This window comes from Fukomys damarensis, unplaced genomic scaffold, assembly GCF_012274545.1.
Source record: "Fukomys damarensis isolate Sample0158 unplaced genomic scaffold, DMR_v1.0_HiC HiC_scaffold_7, whole genome shotgun sequence".
NCBI classification, from domain to species: Eukaryota; Metazoa; Chordata; class Mammalia; order Rodentia; family Bathyergidae; genus Fukomys; species Fukomys damarensis.
Window position 1 is genome coordinate 33274951 of NW_022900919.1, and position 17314 is coordinate 33292264.

General features: G+C 34.9%; 1 protein-coding gene across 1 annotated transcript in view; it reads left to right on the forward strand.

Moving 5' to 3' along the window:
- The window catches only part of Tasp1 (taspase 1), a 226943-nt gene that overhangs the window by 29852 nt on the left and 179777 nt on the right, over window positions 1-17314 (forward strand). Inside the window, exons 5-6 of the mRNA XM_010634096.2 lie at window positions 5972-6092; window positions 10735-10819. Of these exons, the coding sequence (XP_010632398.1) occupies window positions 5972-6092; window positions 10735-10819 (206 nt within the window). The remainder of the gene's footprint in view (window positions 1-5971; window positions 6093-10734; window positions 10820-17314) is intronic.

Genomic DNA, 17314 nt, shown 5'->3' on the forward strand with positions numbered 1-17314 from the left:
ATAGCTCCTGACTTTCCTCTTGGCCTTGCTTCCCTACTTTGCTAGGGTAATCAGTCAAAAGGACCTATCTCTTTTAAAAGTTGTAAGTCTAAAAATATATTTTGATTTAAAAATTTCATCTTTAGAAATTGAAAACATTTTTGTTTGTGCTTTTTTTTTTTCTTGTTTCTCATGTTTTACTCAAGAAAAGACTGGATTCTTAACACTCCATTATATTTTCCTGGCATTTCTTTATAGAGTATCCTGTAAAAGTTATTTTAGTATCAGGTGGCTTAAGGGGTTATTTATGGTTCACAATGATCAGTCATTTTGTTTATATCTGGTCACAATTCACTGCTGTTCATTCATTCATTTAATATTTATTGAATACTCCCATGTGCCAAGCATTGCATTAGACATTGAGATACTACACCAAAAAAGACAAATTTTTTATATATGGGATTTAGATCCTATGAGGAGAATTAGAAAAGTGTCATAAAGAAAAGGAAAAAAGTAAGGGATAGAAGGATGATTGGGGAGTGCTGGGAAAATGCTACTCTCGGTAAGTAAGAAGAGGGCCTTGGTAAAATGTCATCAGAGAGTAACATGAACAGAATGGAGGAGAAAACCCTGTACAGATATGGGGGAGGGGATTGTTTGGATAGAATAGTATCCCACTGTACCTTATTCTGTTTGGGTTTTCTTTCTTTTTTTTTGGTACCAGGAATCAAACTTGGGACCTTGCATTTGTGAGCAGGTGGTGGCACCACTGAGCTAAATCCACAGCCCTCCTTTTGGATTTTCGTTTTTTTTGAGACGGGTCTCCCTGTGTAGTTGAGACTGACCTGGAACTCACTATGTAGCCCAGACTGGTCTTGAACTCACAGTGATCCTCCTGCCTCAGCCTCCTGAGTGTTGGGATTACAGGCCTGCGCCACCACTCCCAGCTTTTTGGATTTTCTTTACAATAACTTGTCACCATGAGACATGGGACATCAGTTATTTATACCTTTGTGTACATGTGCATTTACAGTCTTTGTTGGCTCTCTCCCCGCTCAAAGAACTGCTTTCTATGCTAGACATTTCCAAGGAAAGAGCAAAAAAACAAATGCGAAGTTGGCCTTTTGCTGTCCCCGAGGAAATGCAGTTCTATGCAGAAAGGGTGAGGAAAAACAGGAGGGAGTAAGCTGGGCGTGGGGGTTCAACCTTGAAGGTCCTTGTAAATCTTGGGCATGAGGGTTTTGGATTTTGTTCAGATGGGAAGCTATTGTAGGCTTTTTGAACAGGGAGGAATAAAACCCGACAGATTTTAAAAGGATCATTGACGACTTATTGAGCACAGTAATTATTTATTAATCCTATAAAATAACACATGACAAAAATCAACAAGTGACAATTAAAAAACTCATGTATATTATTTATAAGAGGCCCATTTAGTTCATATGGTGATTAGTTTATGCCAAATAAAAATAATAATAATAATTTTTTATTAGTTACACTGAAGTGTAATTTACTACACAAAATCCACCAATTCTAAACGTATAATTTGATTACTTTTGACAAATATATACAATTATGTGACCACTAATACAGTCATGATACTTAACATTTCTGTCACCCAGAGATTTTCTTATACTCATCTACATTGAAATTTTTTTCTTCAGTGGCCCTTGACAACTACTGTCTGCCTTTCTCCTCCCTGGAACAAGGATTGAGCCCAGGGCCTTGCACGTACTTGGCAAATGCTTTACCACTGATTCCATCCCCAACCCTTTTTATTTGGAGACAATCTCAATAGTTTCTGGCCTGGAACTCACAATCCCCCTGCCTCCTGTGTACCTGCAGTTATAAGCACCATTCTCTACTTCTTGTCACTGTAGTTCTGCTTTTTCTAGATTTTGCTAGGAATAGAATCATATAATTTGTGGTCTTTTTGCAGCTGGCTTTTTTCACTTAGAATAATGCTTTTGAAATTTACCTATATTATCTACATTGTTGGGTGTGTTAGGAGTTTGTTCTATTTATTGCTGAGTAGTGTTCTTTTATATGAATATATCGTAATTTGTTTATCCATTTACTAGTTCATGGGCATTTAGATTGTTTTCAGTTTTTGACTGTTGTGAATAAAGCTGATAAAAGCTTATGAATACATAGTAAATCATTTTATAAAATGGTACTGTGGCTTGAACCCAGGGGCACTCTATCACTGAGCTATAACCCTGGCCCTTTTTATTTTTTGAGACGAGGTCTTTTAAATTGTGCAGGTGGACTAGAATTTGTGATCTTCCTCCCTCAGTTTCCCTCATGCTGAGATCACATGCTTATACCTCCACACCTACCTTGAATACAAGTCTTTATGTAGTCATATAAAGCAATTTCTCTGGGGTTAATAGTTAGGAGTATAATTGCTGGGTCTGTGGTAAGGGCATGTATAACTTTAATAAAAACTGCTAAATAATTTTCCATTTGCATTCTCACCAGCAGTATGTGGGGTTGAAGTTGTTTCACATTCTTGCCAGTACACACTATTGTCATTCTCTTTAATTTTAGTCATTTTAACAGTTACACAGCATTATCTGGTGATTTAAAATTGCATTTTCATAATGATTAACCTTAAAGATTACTCATGATACCAGAGAAAGATGATAAATAATTTAAGGAGGCACTATTGTTAAAGAAGGAATTGGCAAGTGACACACAGAGGCAGCGGAATGGAAGTTAAATAACAAACATTTACTCCCATTGATGGAAATTGATGACCCCTAATGACAGTGCCCTGATTCAGCCAGTACTGGGCTACAACGCCCCCTTTTATAGGGTTTACAGCTTTGATCTCATTCAGGTGGTTACATTGCATTTTCACAGTTTACATTGCTGATATTCAAAACATGGTGGCCAGGTAGTTGAATTTCAGCTCTGATGTAGCACTTCTTTGGTAGGGGAGGTTACCTTTAAAGTTCATTTAGTTATCTATACTAGCCAAGGGAAAGTGGGCCTGTTTGGTCAGTAAAGCTAACAATGGTTCTTTTCATTTATAAAACTTTTGAGTGAGACTAGATGCGTCCTGTGTGGGTTAATCCTAAACTAAACAGCAAAGTGCAGAAGTTATCTTACATTGAGACATTTCATAGGGTTTTTGCTATTAAAGTGTTCTCTATCATTGTTAGCTGGTGTAGTGATGCATGCCTATAATCCCAGCACTCAGAGGCTGAGGCAGGAGGATCGCCATGAATTTGATGCCAACCTAGACTACATAGTGAGTTCAAGGCCAGCTTGAACTACATTAGTGAGAACTTGTCTAAAAAAAATGAAAAAGCAGTCACTGTTGTAGTAGATATAGGGATTATTGCTGTATTTTGTAGTGGGGAATGGAACCTGTCCTCAGCTTTTTGAATCTTTTTTTTGTTTGTTTGTTTTTTGGTACTGGGGATCAAATTTAGGTCCTTCTTGGCGCTTGTGAGGAAGGTGGCGGAACCACTGAGCTAAATCCCAGGCCCTATCCTCAGCTTTTAATACAGTGTGGACAAGTGTGAATTTATCACCAAGGATCAGGGTGGGGGTCGGTGAATGGAAAATTAGGAAGAGGAAACATGGGGGCAAGGGGAGTTCCTAGCTAATAGGATTCTTCCTAGAACTTTCATTGTACATCTTCCATGAAGCTTGTCACTGACTTCTCCGTTTCATATTAGGCTGTTTTCTTTTGAAAGCTCACAGTATTTATTTTCTGTGTCATTCATTTTCTGTTTAATTATACATTGTTTTTGTTACTTTTTACTCTGTGATTTTATTTTTAATCTGGACCTCAAAATGATCCCTTTGGTCAAATTTTAGTTACATGGTTAGAAATGGCCTTATGTTATGGCTAGTTTTTCATGGATCTGGCAGAAATCCAGGAAACTGGAAAAGTTTGTAGATATTTTTGAGTATTTGACAATTTTAAATTCATAGAAAATTGTCTAGATTTCCTAGGTAATATAGATTTACCCTACAATGGATACAAATTTCATTTTCAGGTTTGGTTTAGCTTTTTGGAACGTGAGGTAGAGTTATTAATATTAAACATATTATTTGTTTTTTTTTGTTTGTTTGGTGTTTTGTTCATTTGTTTTTTGATGCAGGGTCTCCCTATGTAGTTCTGGCTGGCCTTGAACTCATGTACCCTAGGGCTGACCTTGAACTTGTGGCAATCTTACCTCAGCTTTCCAAGTGCTAAGCCTATAGGCATGCAGCACCATACCTGGGTATTGTTATTTTGAGGTGGGCTTTACATCTACACAGTTGCCCTAAGAAGTGTTCAGTTTAAACCAATACCCTATTTATATGCTTTTTTGAGACAGGGTCTCATTTTGTAGTTCAAACTCACTATGTAGCCCAGGGTGGCCTTGAACTTGTGCAGCTCCCCTTCCTCATCCTCCAGAGTGCTGGGATTACTGGTATGTGACACCACACCTGGCTGTTTCAGGTTTTTTTTTTTTTTTTTTTTTTGGTACTGGGGATCGAACTCCAGACCTTGTGATTGCAAGGCATGTGGTGTGGCTGTTGTATTTTTAAAGATCAAATCCTGGGACTGTGTCTCCTTGATAGTTATTTTTATTGTAAGACTTTTTATATTATTAGCTTTTCTCCATATTCTCTGGGTGGAGATCAAATATAGTCCTGAGTAGCAAGACTTGGTATACATGTAATTACAAATGGAACTGCAGGGTCAAATGTCAACTCTTATGTTTAATTTTTTGAGGATCTTCCAGATGTTTTCCAAGCTAGCTGCATCAGTTTACATTCCTCGCCACAATTTCTGAGGGCTCTGATTTCCCCATATACTTGCCAACATATGTTATTATCTAATTATAGCCATCCTTGTGGGTGTGAAGTAGTATTTCTTTGTGGTTTGGATTTGCCTTTTCATGATGACAAATGACAGTGTGCATCTTTTCATGTGTTTGTTGGTTATATACATATCTTCTTTGGAGAAATCCTAATTTATATCCTTTGTCCACTTTTAAATTATGTAGTTTTTTTTATGCGTTCTGAAAAAGCTGCAGTACATACATTTTGCAAAAAGTTTTTCGCATTCTATGGATTTTTTTACTACGTTTTCATGATGACCTTCTGAATACAAAAGTTCTTGATTTGCTTTTTTTTTAGACAGGCTCTAACTCCATAGTCCATGCTGGCCTTGAACTCATGGTGATCTTTCTGCCTCAGTCTTCCAGATTCTGAGATTATAGGCATCCATCACTGCAGCTGACAACAAGTTTTTAGTTTTGATGAAATCTCCTTTCCTCTCTCCTTGTATCCCCTTTACCCCTATTTCTTTTTGCCCTGCAGGTCTTAAGGTATTTGCTATGTTTCCCAGACTGATCTTAGACTGGTGATCCTCCTGTCTCAACCTCCCAAGTAACTAGGGTCACAGGTGTATGGCACTGTGCCTGGCTAAAAAAAGCTACTTTCTATTTCTAGTTTAGGGAGTATTTCTCCCATAAATGCTGTTGATATTGTCAGATGGTTTCATTCTGTGTTTAATGACATCATTATGCTTTTTTTCTTTGTTAGCATAGGGTATTAAATTGTTTGATTTTCAGGTACTAAACCAACACTGCTTTTTTTGGAACCCTCTTTATGATATCCTTTTCATATTGTGATTGATTTGGTATGCGAGTTTTTCTCTGAAGATTTTTGTCTTAATATTTGCAAGGTATATTGATCTGTAGTTTTTTTATTTATTATTTTTTATTATGATAGGCTTGTCTTGTTTGGATGTCAAGGTAGTACTGGTATCGTACAATAAGTGTGAAAGTGTTCTCTCACTTAGTTTTTGAAATAATTTATGAAAGATTGGCAGTAATTTTTTTTTTTTTTTTGGTCCTGGGGATTGAACTTGGGTCCTTATGCTTGCACAGCTGGTGGAGGAACCACTGAGCTAAATCCCTGGCCTGGCTATTAATTCTTTAAAAAAGCAAATAATACTTCAATTTTCATTTTTGTCTTTTAGGATTCTCCTTTTACAAATGCAGGAATGGGATCTAATCTAAATCTCTTAGGGGAAATTGAGTGTGATGCCAGCATAATGGATGGAAAATCCTTAAATTTTGGAGCAGTTGGAGCACTCAGTGGTATGTGAGCATTATGATGTCCTATTTCTATTCTTTGAAAAACTATGCATATTACCATTTAACACTTCTAAAGACAGTTCTTGCTTGGAATAATGTTGAAAACAAATAATTTTCTTTCGTTTCTTTTGTGGTATTGGGGGTTGAAAGCAGGGCCTTCAGCTGAGCTATGTCCCAGCATACTTGTATCCCTTAAAAATTTATTTTGACCCTGGGTTTCAGTAAGTTGGTCAGTTGCCCAGGCTGGTCTTGAATTTGTGCTTCTCCTGCCTCAGCCTCTCAGAGTGCTGAAATTATATGTGTCTGCCACTATGCCTGGCAATTTTCTTTTTTTCTTGTAAAATTTTAGTTATAAACAGTTGAAAAAAATAGCAAGGCGCTGTGTCCACGTTTTTAATTAGAATTAGATCATTTTCTTTATCCTTTCAAGAAATTTTAGATATTTAAATTTTGATTTAGAATTTCTTTTGATTTTATAGTCTAAAATACACATTTTTACCATGAAAAATTTAATGATATAAAAATATTTACCTTTGATCCTCTTCTTTCCATTTTATCCCTTCCTCTCATTGATTAACCAGTAGAAGTCCAGTTCTTTTATCTGTATATTTATATAGTATATTGAGACATAGTTCTATTTTGTGAATGTGGTTGTTTTTAAAAGAATAAATGTATATGTTATTTTGAAACTTTTTTCCTTTGAATATCAGGATGTCTTCAAGATTTTTGTTCCTACATCAGTATATAAAAGATATATCTAATGTTTTATAATTCATTTAATATGTATAAAGTACACAGATTTTGTGTGTAGATTCATGAATTTTTAAATGTATACAGCAATATATAACCATATAAATGTGCACATCTAGATCAAGAAATTAAGTATTTTCATGTTAAGATGTAGAACCTTTCCATACTTCCAGCACAGTCCTTTCCTCTCAGAAGTTCATTAATAGTAAATAAGGATCAAGATATATAATAGATAATGTGAAATAAGAAGAAAAGGTTCAAAAGGAAAGGGGAAGGGGAAGTAGGAAGAATAGGGGAAAGGAAAGAAGGGAAAAGAACAAACATGAGAGAAGAAAAAAATGGAAACAAAGTCTTTGTAAATAGGCAGGGTTGGAGGGGTTGGAGGGAGGATTGTAGAGAAATGGGGGGAAAAAATAAGAACCAAGATATATTATGTAAAGGTACAAATTCCCCATAATGAATGTCTGAATGTCAGCAAATGCTATACCTAAAGTGTATCGATAAAATGAATGAATGAAAAAAAAAAGAATTGCATTAACAAATTAGGTGACTATATGTGCAATGATTTATTTTTGTACTCTGTTGTGACTGGCCTTGGAAAATGAGTTGGGTATTTTAAAAAATATTCTTTAAAAGGAATCATGTATGATTAGAATTTCTTTTTAATTGTTTGGAAGAATTTTTTATTATGAATTAGTGGGCTTTTCTCTGTGGAAAGTTTTACAATATGGGATTAAACATCTTTGCTATTTAAAATTATGTATATATATTTTTGTCATACATACCTTTTAAGGAATATGGCTATTCCTTATGGGTTATCAAATTTATTTGTCAAGACATTTTAATTAGCTTTCTTTAGTGAATTCTAGTTTGGTTTTACTGTGGTCAGAGAGGTATTGATTCAAATTCCTTGAATCTTTTGAGTCTTCTTTCTGTCCCTGCTTATTGTATGTTTTGATACATATTCCATATGAATTTCAAAACAATAATATATTCTCTATGTGTTGAATGTAGTGTGCTGTATCTGTCAATTGGGGGAGTTTTGTTATTTGTCCCCATCTTTTGTGTGATTTCTGACATTTAAGATACGTAAAAATGGGATTTCAGTTAGTTTTAATTTCACTGTCTTTCGTTATAAAATTTTACTGATATTTATTTAGTACAATTCAATGTGTTTATAGGCCATTAGCATTTTTATTTGTAAACTGACTGTTCAAACCTCTTATATGCCTTGTCTTTTGCCTCTGATTGTAATATTCCTTGTCATATTGACATTCAGAATTTTTGTCAGGCATATTAGTTTCCCTTTTGTGGCTTTTGATGTTTTCCTTTTTTAAAGTTTCTTTCATAATTTAATTTATTTTATTTATGTTTTTGTACCAGGGGTCAAACTCAGGATCTTGCATTTGCAAGGCAGTTGTGATGCCACTGAGCCAGTTTCCTGGGCCTCTTTTGTAATTTATAAGCTCAGTCACCTATATTTTCTTCTGTGTATATGATTTATTTTTTGTTTACCTATTAAATATTGTCTTTTTCTTGTAATGTCTAAAAAATTATGTCTACTTAACTTATTGACTAAGAATAATAACTAGCACTTAAAATACTATGCATTATTTTACTGTGCTTTACATATATTGTCACTTAATTCTCACAATAACCTCATGAAGTCAGTACTTTTATCCTAATTTGACAAATAAACTGAGACACAGGAGAGGCTTAGTAATTTTCTGAAGGTAATTATATCTGTCTGAGTCAAACTAGGAGACAAACCATACAGTAGTTTAAGCAGAAGTTTAACACAACGATTTTTTTAAGCTGAGATAGGAGACGAATGACAGATAGATAAAGGAACTTGCAAAGTGTACTCTAGGGTACTTGACAATATCCAAGGAAGGATAAAGTTGGAAATACTGGAAATATGATCAGACCTTGCTGGAAAGGATGTAGTTGTAGCTCACTGTATGGCAGAGGAATTGCTGGCTTGCCTCAGCTGGAGCTGGTGCACAGTCATTGTGGTGGGACTGATCCTGTGATGTACAGGGGAGCTCCAGCTGGCAGATGAGGTCAGGAGGCTGTGGGAATTAAACATGTTTTGCATAGAGTAAAGAGTTTGTTTTGGCTCACTAGACAGCTGACTCCTTGGAACACTTGCTGTGTGTGCCTGTGGGGCTGAGGATAGGGTGTGGTGATGGGGCCTGGGAATCTGGGACAAGGTATAGATTACAGTGCTTTTTCTTGGGTTTTCAGCCATACTGCTGTGGCCTCAAACAGAAGCTGTTACAAACATATAGTGACTAAATGCTGGAGAAAGCTGTACCCTGTGGGCTCTTAGTGCTGGAGCATACCTCATGGCCAAATACTGGAGACAGAATCATACCCTGTGGACACCTGGCCATCAGGGTACCCTTTCCTACTGCAGTGTCTCCAGTGCCCTCTACTGACAAAGTTTACCATGTGCCTGCCAGCTAGCAAGAGAATCATATGTAAAGGGCCCATATTCATTTTCACAGATCAGGCAACAGTGGGTGAATTTGTATTTGAGAAGAAATAATCTGATAGCTGTTACAGTTACAGAGTAGCCTGGCTCCTATACTCTTCGCTGTTCTTTTACCTCTCATGTGCAGTCTTTTCTGTTCCCACTCACTTGAAATGCTACCTGTATTATTATTATATATTATATATTAAATATCCCAACTAACATTTTAACTTTATTATGTTCCATTGATGTATTTGTCTACTCTTGTACCCAAACCACACTATCTTAATTTGAGTAACTTTGAATAAAGAATGGGTGCATTTTTGTTTGTTTATTTTTCTTTTCTTTTTTTGGTGGTGGTGATACTGGGGATTGAAGCCTTGGGCTTTTTTTACACTGGCTATGTTCCCAGTTATCTACTCACTCCATCTACCCACTCCCCTAAAATTTTTTCTTTTTCTTTTTTTTTTTCAGTTTTGAGACAGAGCCTTGCTAAGTTAAAGGCATGGTTTCTGGCATTAGCTACCTGTGTTAAAATCTCAGCTCTGTGACTTTGGACAGGCAGCTTAACCCTCTTGCAAATATTTCCTTGTTAATGCCACAGGCTTCCTAACCATAGCTATGTAATAGAGATGTATCACTTGATACATTGAAGAGTTTGCACCTGGGCACATATTAGGTACTTGGTTACTTTTGCCTTCTGTCATCCTCATCATCATCCTCTTTGTCACTGTCATCGTATTTATCACTATCATTCTGACCATGTTTGTCGCACAAATGCTCTCTTAGGAGTTAGTGTTTTTCCAAGATGAGTACTGCCATCTCACTCATACATCATTTTGCCCGGTATCTCCAGACCACATTTTAGGTTACAGTGTTACACATTTGTCTTTCTCCCATCTTTATCCAACTTGAAGGACTTCGTGTTTTTTTCTTTTATAAGTAAAATTTTAAGGTTTTGGCTTACCTTTCCCCATTAATTTTTCTCCTTATGATAAAATGGGAGCTATTTATAATTATATTTATTCTTTGATGATTATATGATCAATAAATGCTTGGAACATTTAGTTAGATTGGATAGTGGAATAATGGCACATTTTTAGTTCATTTTTTTCTTCTCTATTGTGAAATCTATTTAAAGGGAACCTAATTTAAATGTTTAATACTGCAAGTTCAATCTTTGCTGTTGTAACACCTGATAAAATATGAGAATATGTTTTATATTTATCCTTTTCTTATTTAAAATATACTCATTTTAAAATTTGGCTAATTTGTGATAATTGTTTTTATTAGTATATTTAAAAACTTGAAAGAAAAATTTCTAAAATATTTAAATTTGTTTTATTATAACAACTCTATAACTGAGTGGGAAACTTGAAGACATTCTTTATTTTTTTTTCTGCCAATTTTATTATTCAGGAATCAAGAACCCAGTCTCAGTTGCAAACAGACTCTTGTGTGAAGGACAGAAGGGCAAACTCTCGGCTGGCAGAATTCCTCCCTGGTAACCACTTTTTACTTCTTGACTTTCCCTGGGTCTTTGGTCTTTGGTGCATACAGTTTTTAAAGGCTATTTTTATCCGTGGAAGGCTGATGCTGTTGGTTACACACCAGCGAAGTATGCCTTTGAGAGTAAGACATTTGTTGTTCTGTGATCTTGGAATATTTTGCACACTTAGTAAAGCTCCAGATGGAATGCAATATGATAGATTAAAATAGAGAAGAGTTAATATTTGGTTTTGCAGTAGGTAATTGAAAGGTTTTTACTATTAATAAGTGCTTGATTGAGGTCATTTTATCACAAAACTTTGAAAGTATCTTACCCATTGTGGAGCAGTCCAAAGTAATTAGCTTTGGGAAATTCTTAAAATAAAAGTACATTGAATGTTATAAGTAGCCCTGATTAACCTGTTATCTGGCACTAATAACAGTGTTTTGTCTGTCTCATGAATCTCACCAAAATAGGATATAAGATTAGTAGGAGAGAATTACAAGTACAGAAGCACATAATCTATAAGGGATTTTGTTTTTGATAATGATGTCATCTCAAATGATTGTGGGGAAAAAGATGGTTTACTAAATAAATTATGTTGGAACAATTGGCTACTGTGTGGAAAAACATCATGTTAAATTCCTGTGTTATATCACTTTAAAAAATATAGCTCAAACCTAAAAGCAAAAATATGTAGTATAAAATGTTGCTTGTGAAATATAAAACTGTAAACAACCTAAATGCCCATCAGTGGCTAAACAAATTGCCCTCTATTCATGTTTTTGGATATCTGGTGGCATTAAACAAAAAAGATAATTATTTTTATATAATAACATGTAATACTATTAATATTAATTTTCTTGTTCTGATATAATAAAGTACCATAAATTTGATTAGCTCAGATAGCAGAAATTTGTTTCTCACAGATCTAGAGGTTTGCCCTGTTCATTTTCTGATGAGGGCTTTCTTTTCTTCTTTGAGTACAGATGGTTGCTTTCTCATTATATTCACACATTGGAGGTAGGGTGGGGCTGGAATGAGAGAGGGGGAGGGGAGGGAGAGAAGGAGAGGGAGAGGAGAGAGAGAGAGATATTGCTAGGATAAAATACCTGACACCCACAACATAAAAGAGAAGAAGTTTATTTATTTGGGCTGATGGCTTTTAGAAGTTTCAGTTTATAGCCAGCTAGCTCCAACAGAGAAATGTATGGTGGAAAGGTCTGGCAGAGGAAAGCTGCTCGTGTAATGATGGCCAGAAGGCAGAGAGAGAAAGGATGGGGTGGGGCAGCACATCTGTACCCTTCTAGGTCATGACTCCACTGACCTGTGTCTTGTGACCAGGCCCCCCTGCTCCTAACAGCGTGTCAGCTATTGCACCCCCATGATCCAGGCACTGTGCACAAGACCTGAGTACATGAGAGTTTTGGGGTTTATTCTTGATCTAAACCATACCAGGAGCCTACCCTTACAACATCATTTATCTTTAATTATCTCCCAAAGATTCCATCTCCATATATCATCACATTGAGAACTAGGGCTTCAACATATAAATCACTGGATGGTTACAATTCAGTTCATAGGAATAGAGCTCCACATTATATAGTGAAAAAATCAAGTTTCTGATGATATGTTCAGTTTAATTTATATTTTCTTCAAAAATTACAAAATAGTATGATGGAGACATGTTTTTTCCTACACAAGTTAGGAAATAAAGCTTCACCAGGGACTGGAAGCTGCTTAAACTGATCCTTTTCTAATGGAATCCTTGACTTTTTTACTGTCTCACGTTTTCACCCCGACCCTACTCCTGGTAACAGGTATCCTGATTTTAAGGTTTTCTTATTTTCTTACATTCATTCATAGTGTTATACTATATCAGACACAATACTCTAATTTTCTAAAGCTACATAAGTATGTATATAGTTGCACAAAAAAAGATTTGAAAAGAAGATTAGCAAACTCACTGTGATAACCACAGAGGAGGAGGAAAGAGGGAACAAAGTGAAGCAGTTGTCAAAAGGGACAGGTAATATTTTAATATTGCCTCAGAGATGGAGGTGGTGGTCCATGCCTGTAATCCTAGCACTCGGGAGGCTGAAGCAAGAGGATCTCCAAGAGTTTGAGAAGGAGTATATATTTGGGAAAATGTGATGACCCTGTCTTCATAGAGTAATGCTACACCTGTCCGGAACTAGCTATGCGATTTTCTCATGTGCATAATTTTTCAGCTTCTTGTTTTCAAAATTACTTGATATTTTAGGTATGTTTCCATATGAATTTAAAATTAACTTATTTCTGTAGTCAGCTTGCTGGAATTTTGTTAGGATTTCAATAAACCATTTATTAAGGGCTTTTTAAAACTTTTGTAAACAGGGTTTTATAGTTTCTGTTGTACAGGTCTTGCACCTATTTTATCATGTTTGTAGGTAGGTATTTCATGTTTTTAGATGCTGTGTTAAATAGTGTATTTTGAAACAGTGTACTTTAAAAATGTTAATTGTCAGTATATAGAACTATATATAAATATGATCAGTTTTATCATTGATATTCTATCCTGAGAATTTGCTGAAATCATTTGTTGTATCATTTTTATAGATTCATAAGATTTTCTTCATAGATATTGTGTCTTCTGAGAATATAGTTTTACTTCTTTCTAATATGGGTTTCTTTAATTCATTTGCCTTTTTTTTTGTTGTTTTTTTTGAGACAGGGTTTCACTATGTTGTTGAGACTGATCTGGAACTCACTATGTAGCCCAGGTTGGTCTTGAACTCACAGAAATCCTCCTGCCTCAGCCTCCCAAGTGCTGGGATTACAAGTGTGCGCCGCTATGCCCGACCTCCTTTTCTTCCTTCATTACATTGGTTAGAACTCCAGTGCAATGCAGAATAGAATGTGGGAGATGATATCCTAGTCTGGTGTGTGATCTTAGGGAAGAAACATTTATTCTTTTACCACCATTAGGTATGATGGCTGCTGTAGGGCTATCCCATATCTTTTTTTATCATGTTGTGAAGGTTTCCTTTTTTAACTCATGCTCTGAGAGTTTTTTTTTTTTTCTTTAACATGAGTGAATTTTGTACTTTGTCAGGTCTTTTTCTGCATCTTTTGAGATGGTCTTAAATTTTTTCTTATTTAGTTAGCTAATATAGAAATTGCTTTTGACTGTTAAAACAGCCATTAGCAGTAACATTACTAGGATAAATTCCATTTAATAATAATACATTATCTTTTTATGTATTGTTCATTTTAATTTTCTAATATTTTTAAAGAATATTCACATGTTTATGAGTTACCTTAGTTTAAGTTATTTAGGAATGTATATTTTGTCAAATTAGGAAACATTTTAGTCATGATGGTCTAACTTACAATATTGGATTTTACAATGATGTGAAAGCAATTTGAATTCTGTAGGTACTCTTCTTTGATTTTTAAATTTTGATATTTTTCTAGGATGCCTATAGGCTGAGCTATACTTTCTGGCAATGTTGGTTGATGGCAATGAACTACCTGTTAGCCATGAGGGTAAATGATAGATATTCTATATAGTACTATGTTGCTAAGCTATAATATTTTGGAGGTGAGGTGTATCAAATGTATTTTTTTTTTTTTTTTTTTGGTACCAGAGATTAAACTCGGGCCCTTTAGCTTGTGAAGCAGGCCTCAGAACCACTGAGCTAAATCCCTAGCCCTCAAATGTATTTTTAACATGGTATTTTCTGTTTTGATGTGCTTATCAGTATATAAATAATCCCACTGTAAGTTGAGGAGCATTTGTATTTGACCTCTTTTTGTAGCTCTATTGTCACACCGGATGATTTCTTTACTTTTTTATTCTTTGAATGATTTTCAAGTTTCTATTGCTATGTTTTCAAGTTCATTGATTAGTTTTGTGCAATAACTAATCACTTGGAAGTTACAGCCAATTTATTTTTGTTTTCTGAGATTGTAGTTTTATCTCTAAAAGGTTGATTGGCATATTTAAAAGATGAATTTCTTGTTTCTAAATAATATGTTTAATTTTCTCCCTAGCTTGTTGAATATATGAATAGTATTATAACAATTATTTTAAATATTTTATATAGTCATTGTTTCAAATTTGTTATTTCTGGGTTATTAGCGTGATTTTCTCCTCATTTTCGGTAGCATTTCCTGTTTTTTTATGCTTAGTAGTTTTTTATTAGATTCCAGACATTGCGAGTTTTCCCTTTTTGGAAAATATGTGTGTGTGTGTGTGTGTGTGTGTGTGAGTGAGTGTGTGTATATGTATATATTCTTTTATTTTAATAATCTTGAACTTCATCTAGGATGTGACTAAGTTATTTAAAAACAGTTTGATCCTTTCAGATGAGACTAGAAAAGCATTTAGCCTTGAGCTAATACTGCCTTGCTATTGAGGTAAAACCCTGTGGAGTACTGTAACACATGCAACTAGAATAAGGCATTTCATTCTGGCTGCTGGGTGCCAGAGCTGTCCCTGGCCCCATCTGAACTTGAGAATTTCCTTTTAAACTGTCAAGTTGTTTGTTCCATGGTTTTGAGTAATCTCCTCTTCCATATGCCTTGATCTCCTTTCAGCCCAAGACTAGAAGGGGAGTCTCTGCAGTTCTCTTGAATCAACTGCGTAGCTCTCTTTTCTCTCGCACTCTTTTCTGTGAACTCTGGCCTCTTTGGCCACTCTGGTTCCTCAAATCTGTCTCTTCAGCTAAGGGACTGCTGAACTCCTGTCCTATGGGCTGGGGACTCTCCTCACAATTGAAAATGAACCCTGGGATTGCAGTAAGGCAAGATTTATGTTGTTTCTTTTCTCTCAAGGATGACTATTCTCTGTTGACTGATGTCTAATGTCTGAAAGCTCTTGTATTTTATGTAGTACCTATTGTTTTTTCATTTCTTCAGACAAAATGGTAAATTTATTATTACTCTTATCTTTTCCAGAAATAGAAATCTCTCACATACCTGGAAGTTAGCTATATAGTGATAATATCTTAAAAACAACCAACCAAATTCTGAGTATTCTAAATGAGTATAACTAAATTTAGTTGTTTTTACTTTGAGCTTATTTATACATGATTTATTGAGCTTAGTTAGCTAACTTCTATAGTGCTATTAGGTAATGTTTGTTGCAGTTGTACATTATGGCGAACATTGTTTTTTATGGTTTGACTGCATGTGCTCATAAAAATTATATAATTTATGAGGACAATACACATTTTGTAGACAAAGAACAAAAGTCCCAGGCTTACCCACAATTATGTTGTTAGAGATTTATGGAGTTCATTCATATTACATAAAGAGTAATTGTTTATACATCCATTCACTCATTCATTCATTCATTCATTCAGCACATATGTATTTTTCACTTGCTGAGTGCTATGCATGGAGGCAGAGAAACTATAAAAGGAAACAGAAGAACTTAAAAACCAAGGGTCACCTGTTTAAGCAGTAGACTGTTCTCTGAGGACAGTAAGTCATTATACTTAACGGGTGCTTTCTAAGAAGTACTCATATAAAGTTCATTAATTTATTTAGTTCATTGGGAAAGCAGATGGTATATCCCTTTGAGTAGTGTCTACAATTTTTTAGAATTTATAAAGTCTTGCTGCTTTGTTGGAAAAACCCTCAGAACTGGAGGCAGAACAGTTCATTTCACCAGTGCTTCTCTTGGCACCATCATTATGTTGCACTGTTTAAGTATCAATGTTTGGTCAGACTAGTGCACTATTTGATATCTATGTAAAATTCGAGGCATTATCATCATCATAAACTGCATCATATTTCCCCATTTTTAAAATTAATCTTGTATCTTTTCCTTTATTATGCTAGGATACAACTTTATTGGTCATTTTCATATAGAACAGAGGATGGAAGACTTTGACCTGTGGGCCAAATTGAGTCTGCTGTTTTTGTAAATAAAGTTTTCATTGGAAAAAAGCCATGCTCATTTGTGTATGTGTTGTTTGTAGCTGATGGTATAGTACAAAGGCAACAGTGAGTTCTTACAACAGAAATATTCTAGCCCCTGTAGCCTAAATGGACAAATTTGCTTATAAATTTTGGAAATTATATTTCTCTTCACGAAAAAAAGAATAACTGGACAAGCATTGTTTTATGTCTAGTTTGAATAAAATCTAAGGTGCTCATTGGGCATTCAAGTTTTGGAGAAATGAATTTAAGTTTTTGTATACTGTTTTACTATTTTGTTTCATAAATTCAAATTTACACTGCTTTTGCTGATGGTATAAAAATAAAAGTTAAAAAACCTAAGGGTTAAAAGAATATATGTAACTTATGAGTTAATCAGAAAATATGGACTTAGTTGAATTACACTTTAACCAAACAGTGAAAAAAACAAAAACCAAAACAAAACATCCAAATAACAATAAATAGTGGCCTTTTACAAGGCAATCAGGGAAATGTGAAGTCTGGATATTTTTAATTCTAAGGCTTTGTTGTTCTGATATTTTGATGTGTTATTTAGTGTTTCTTTTTTAAAAGTTACTTTTT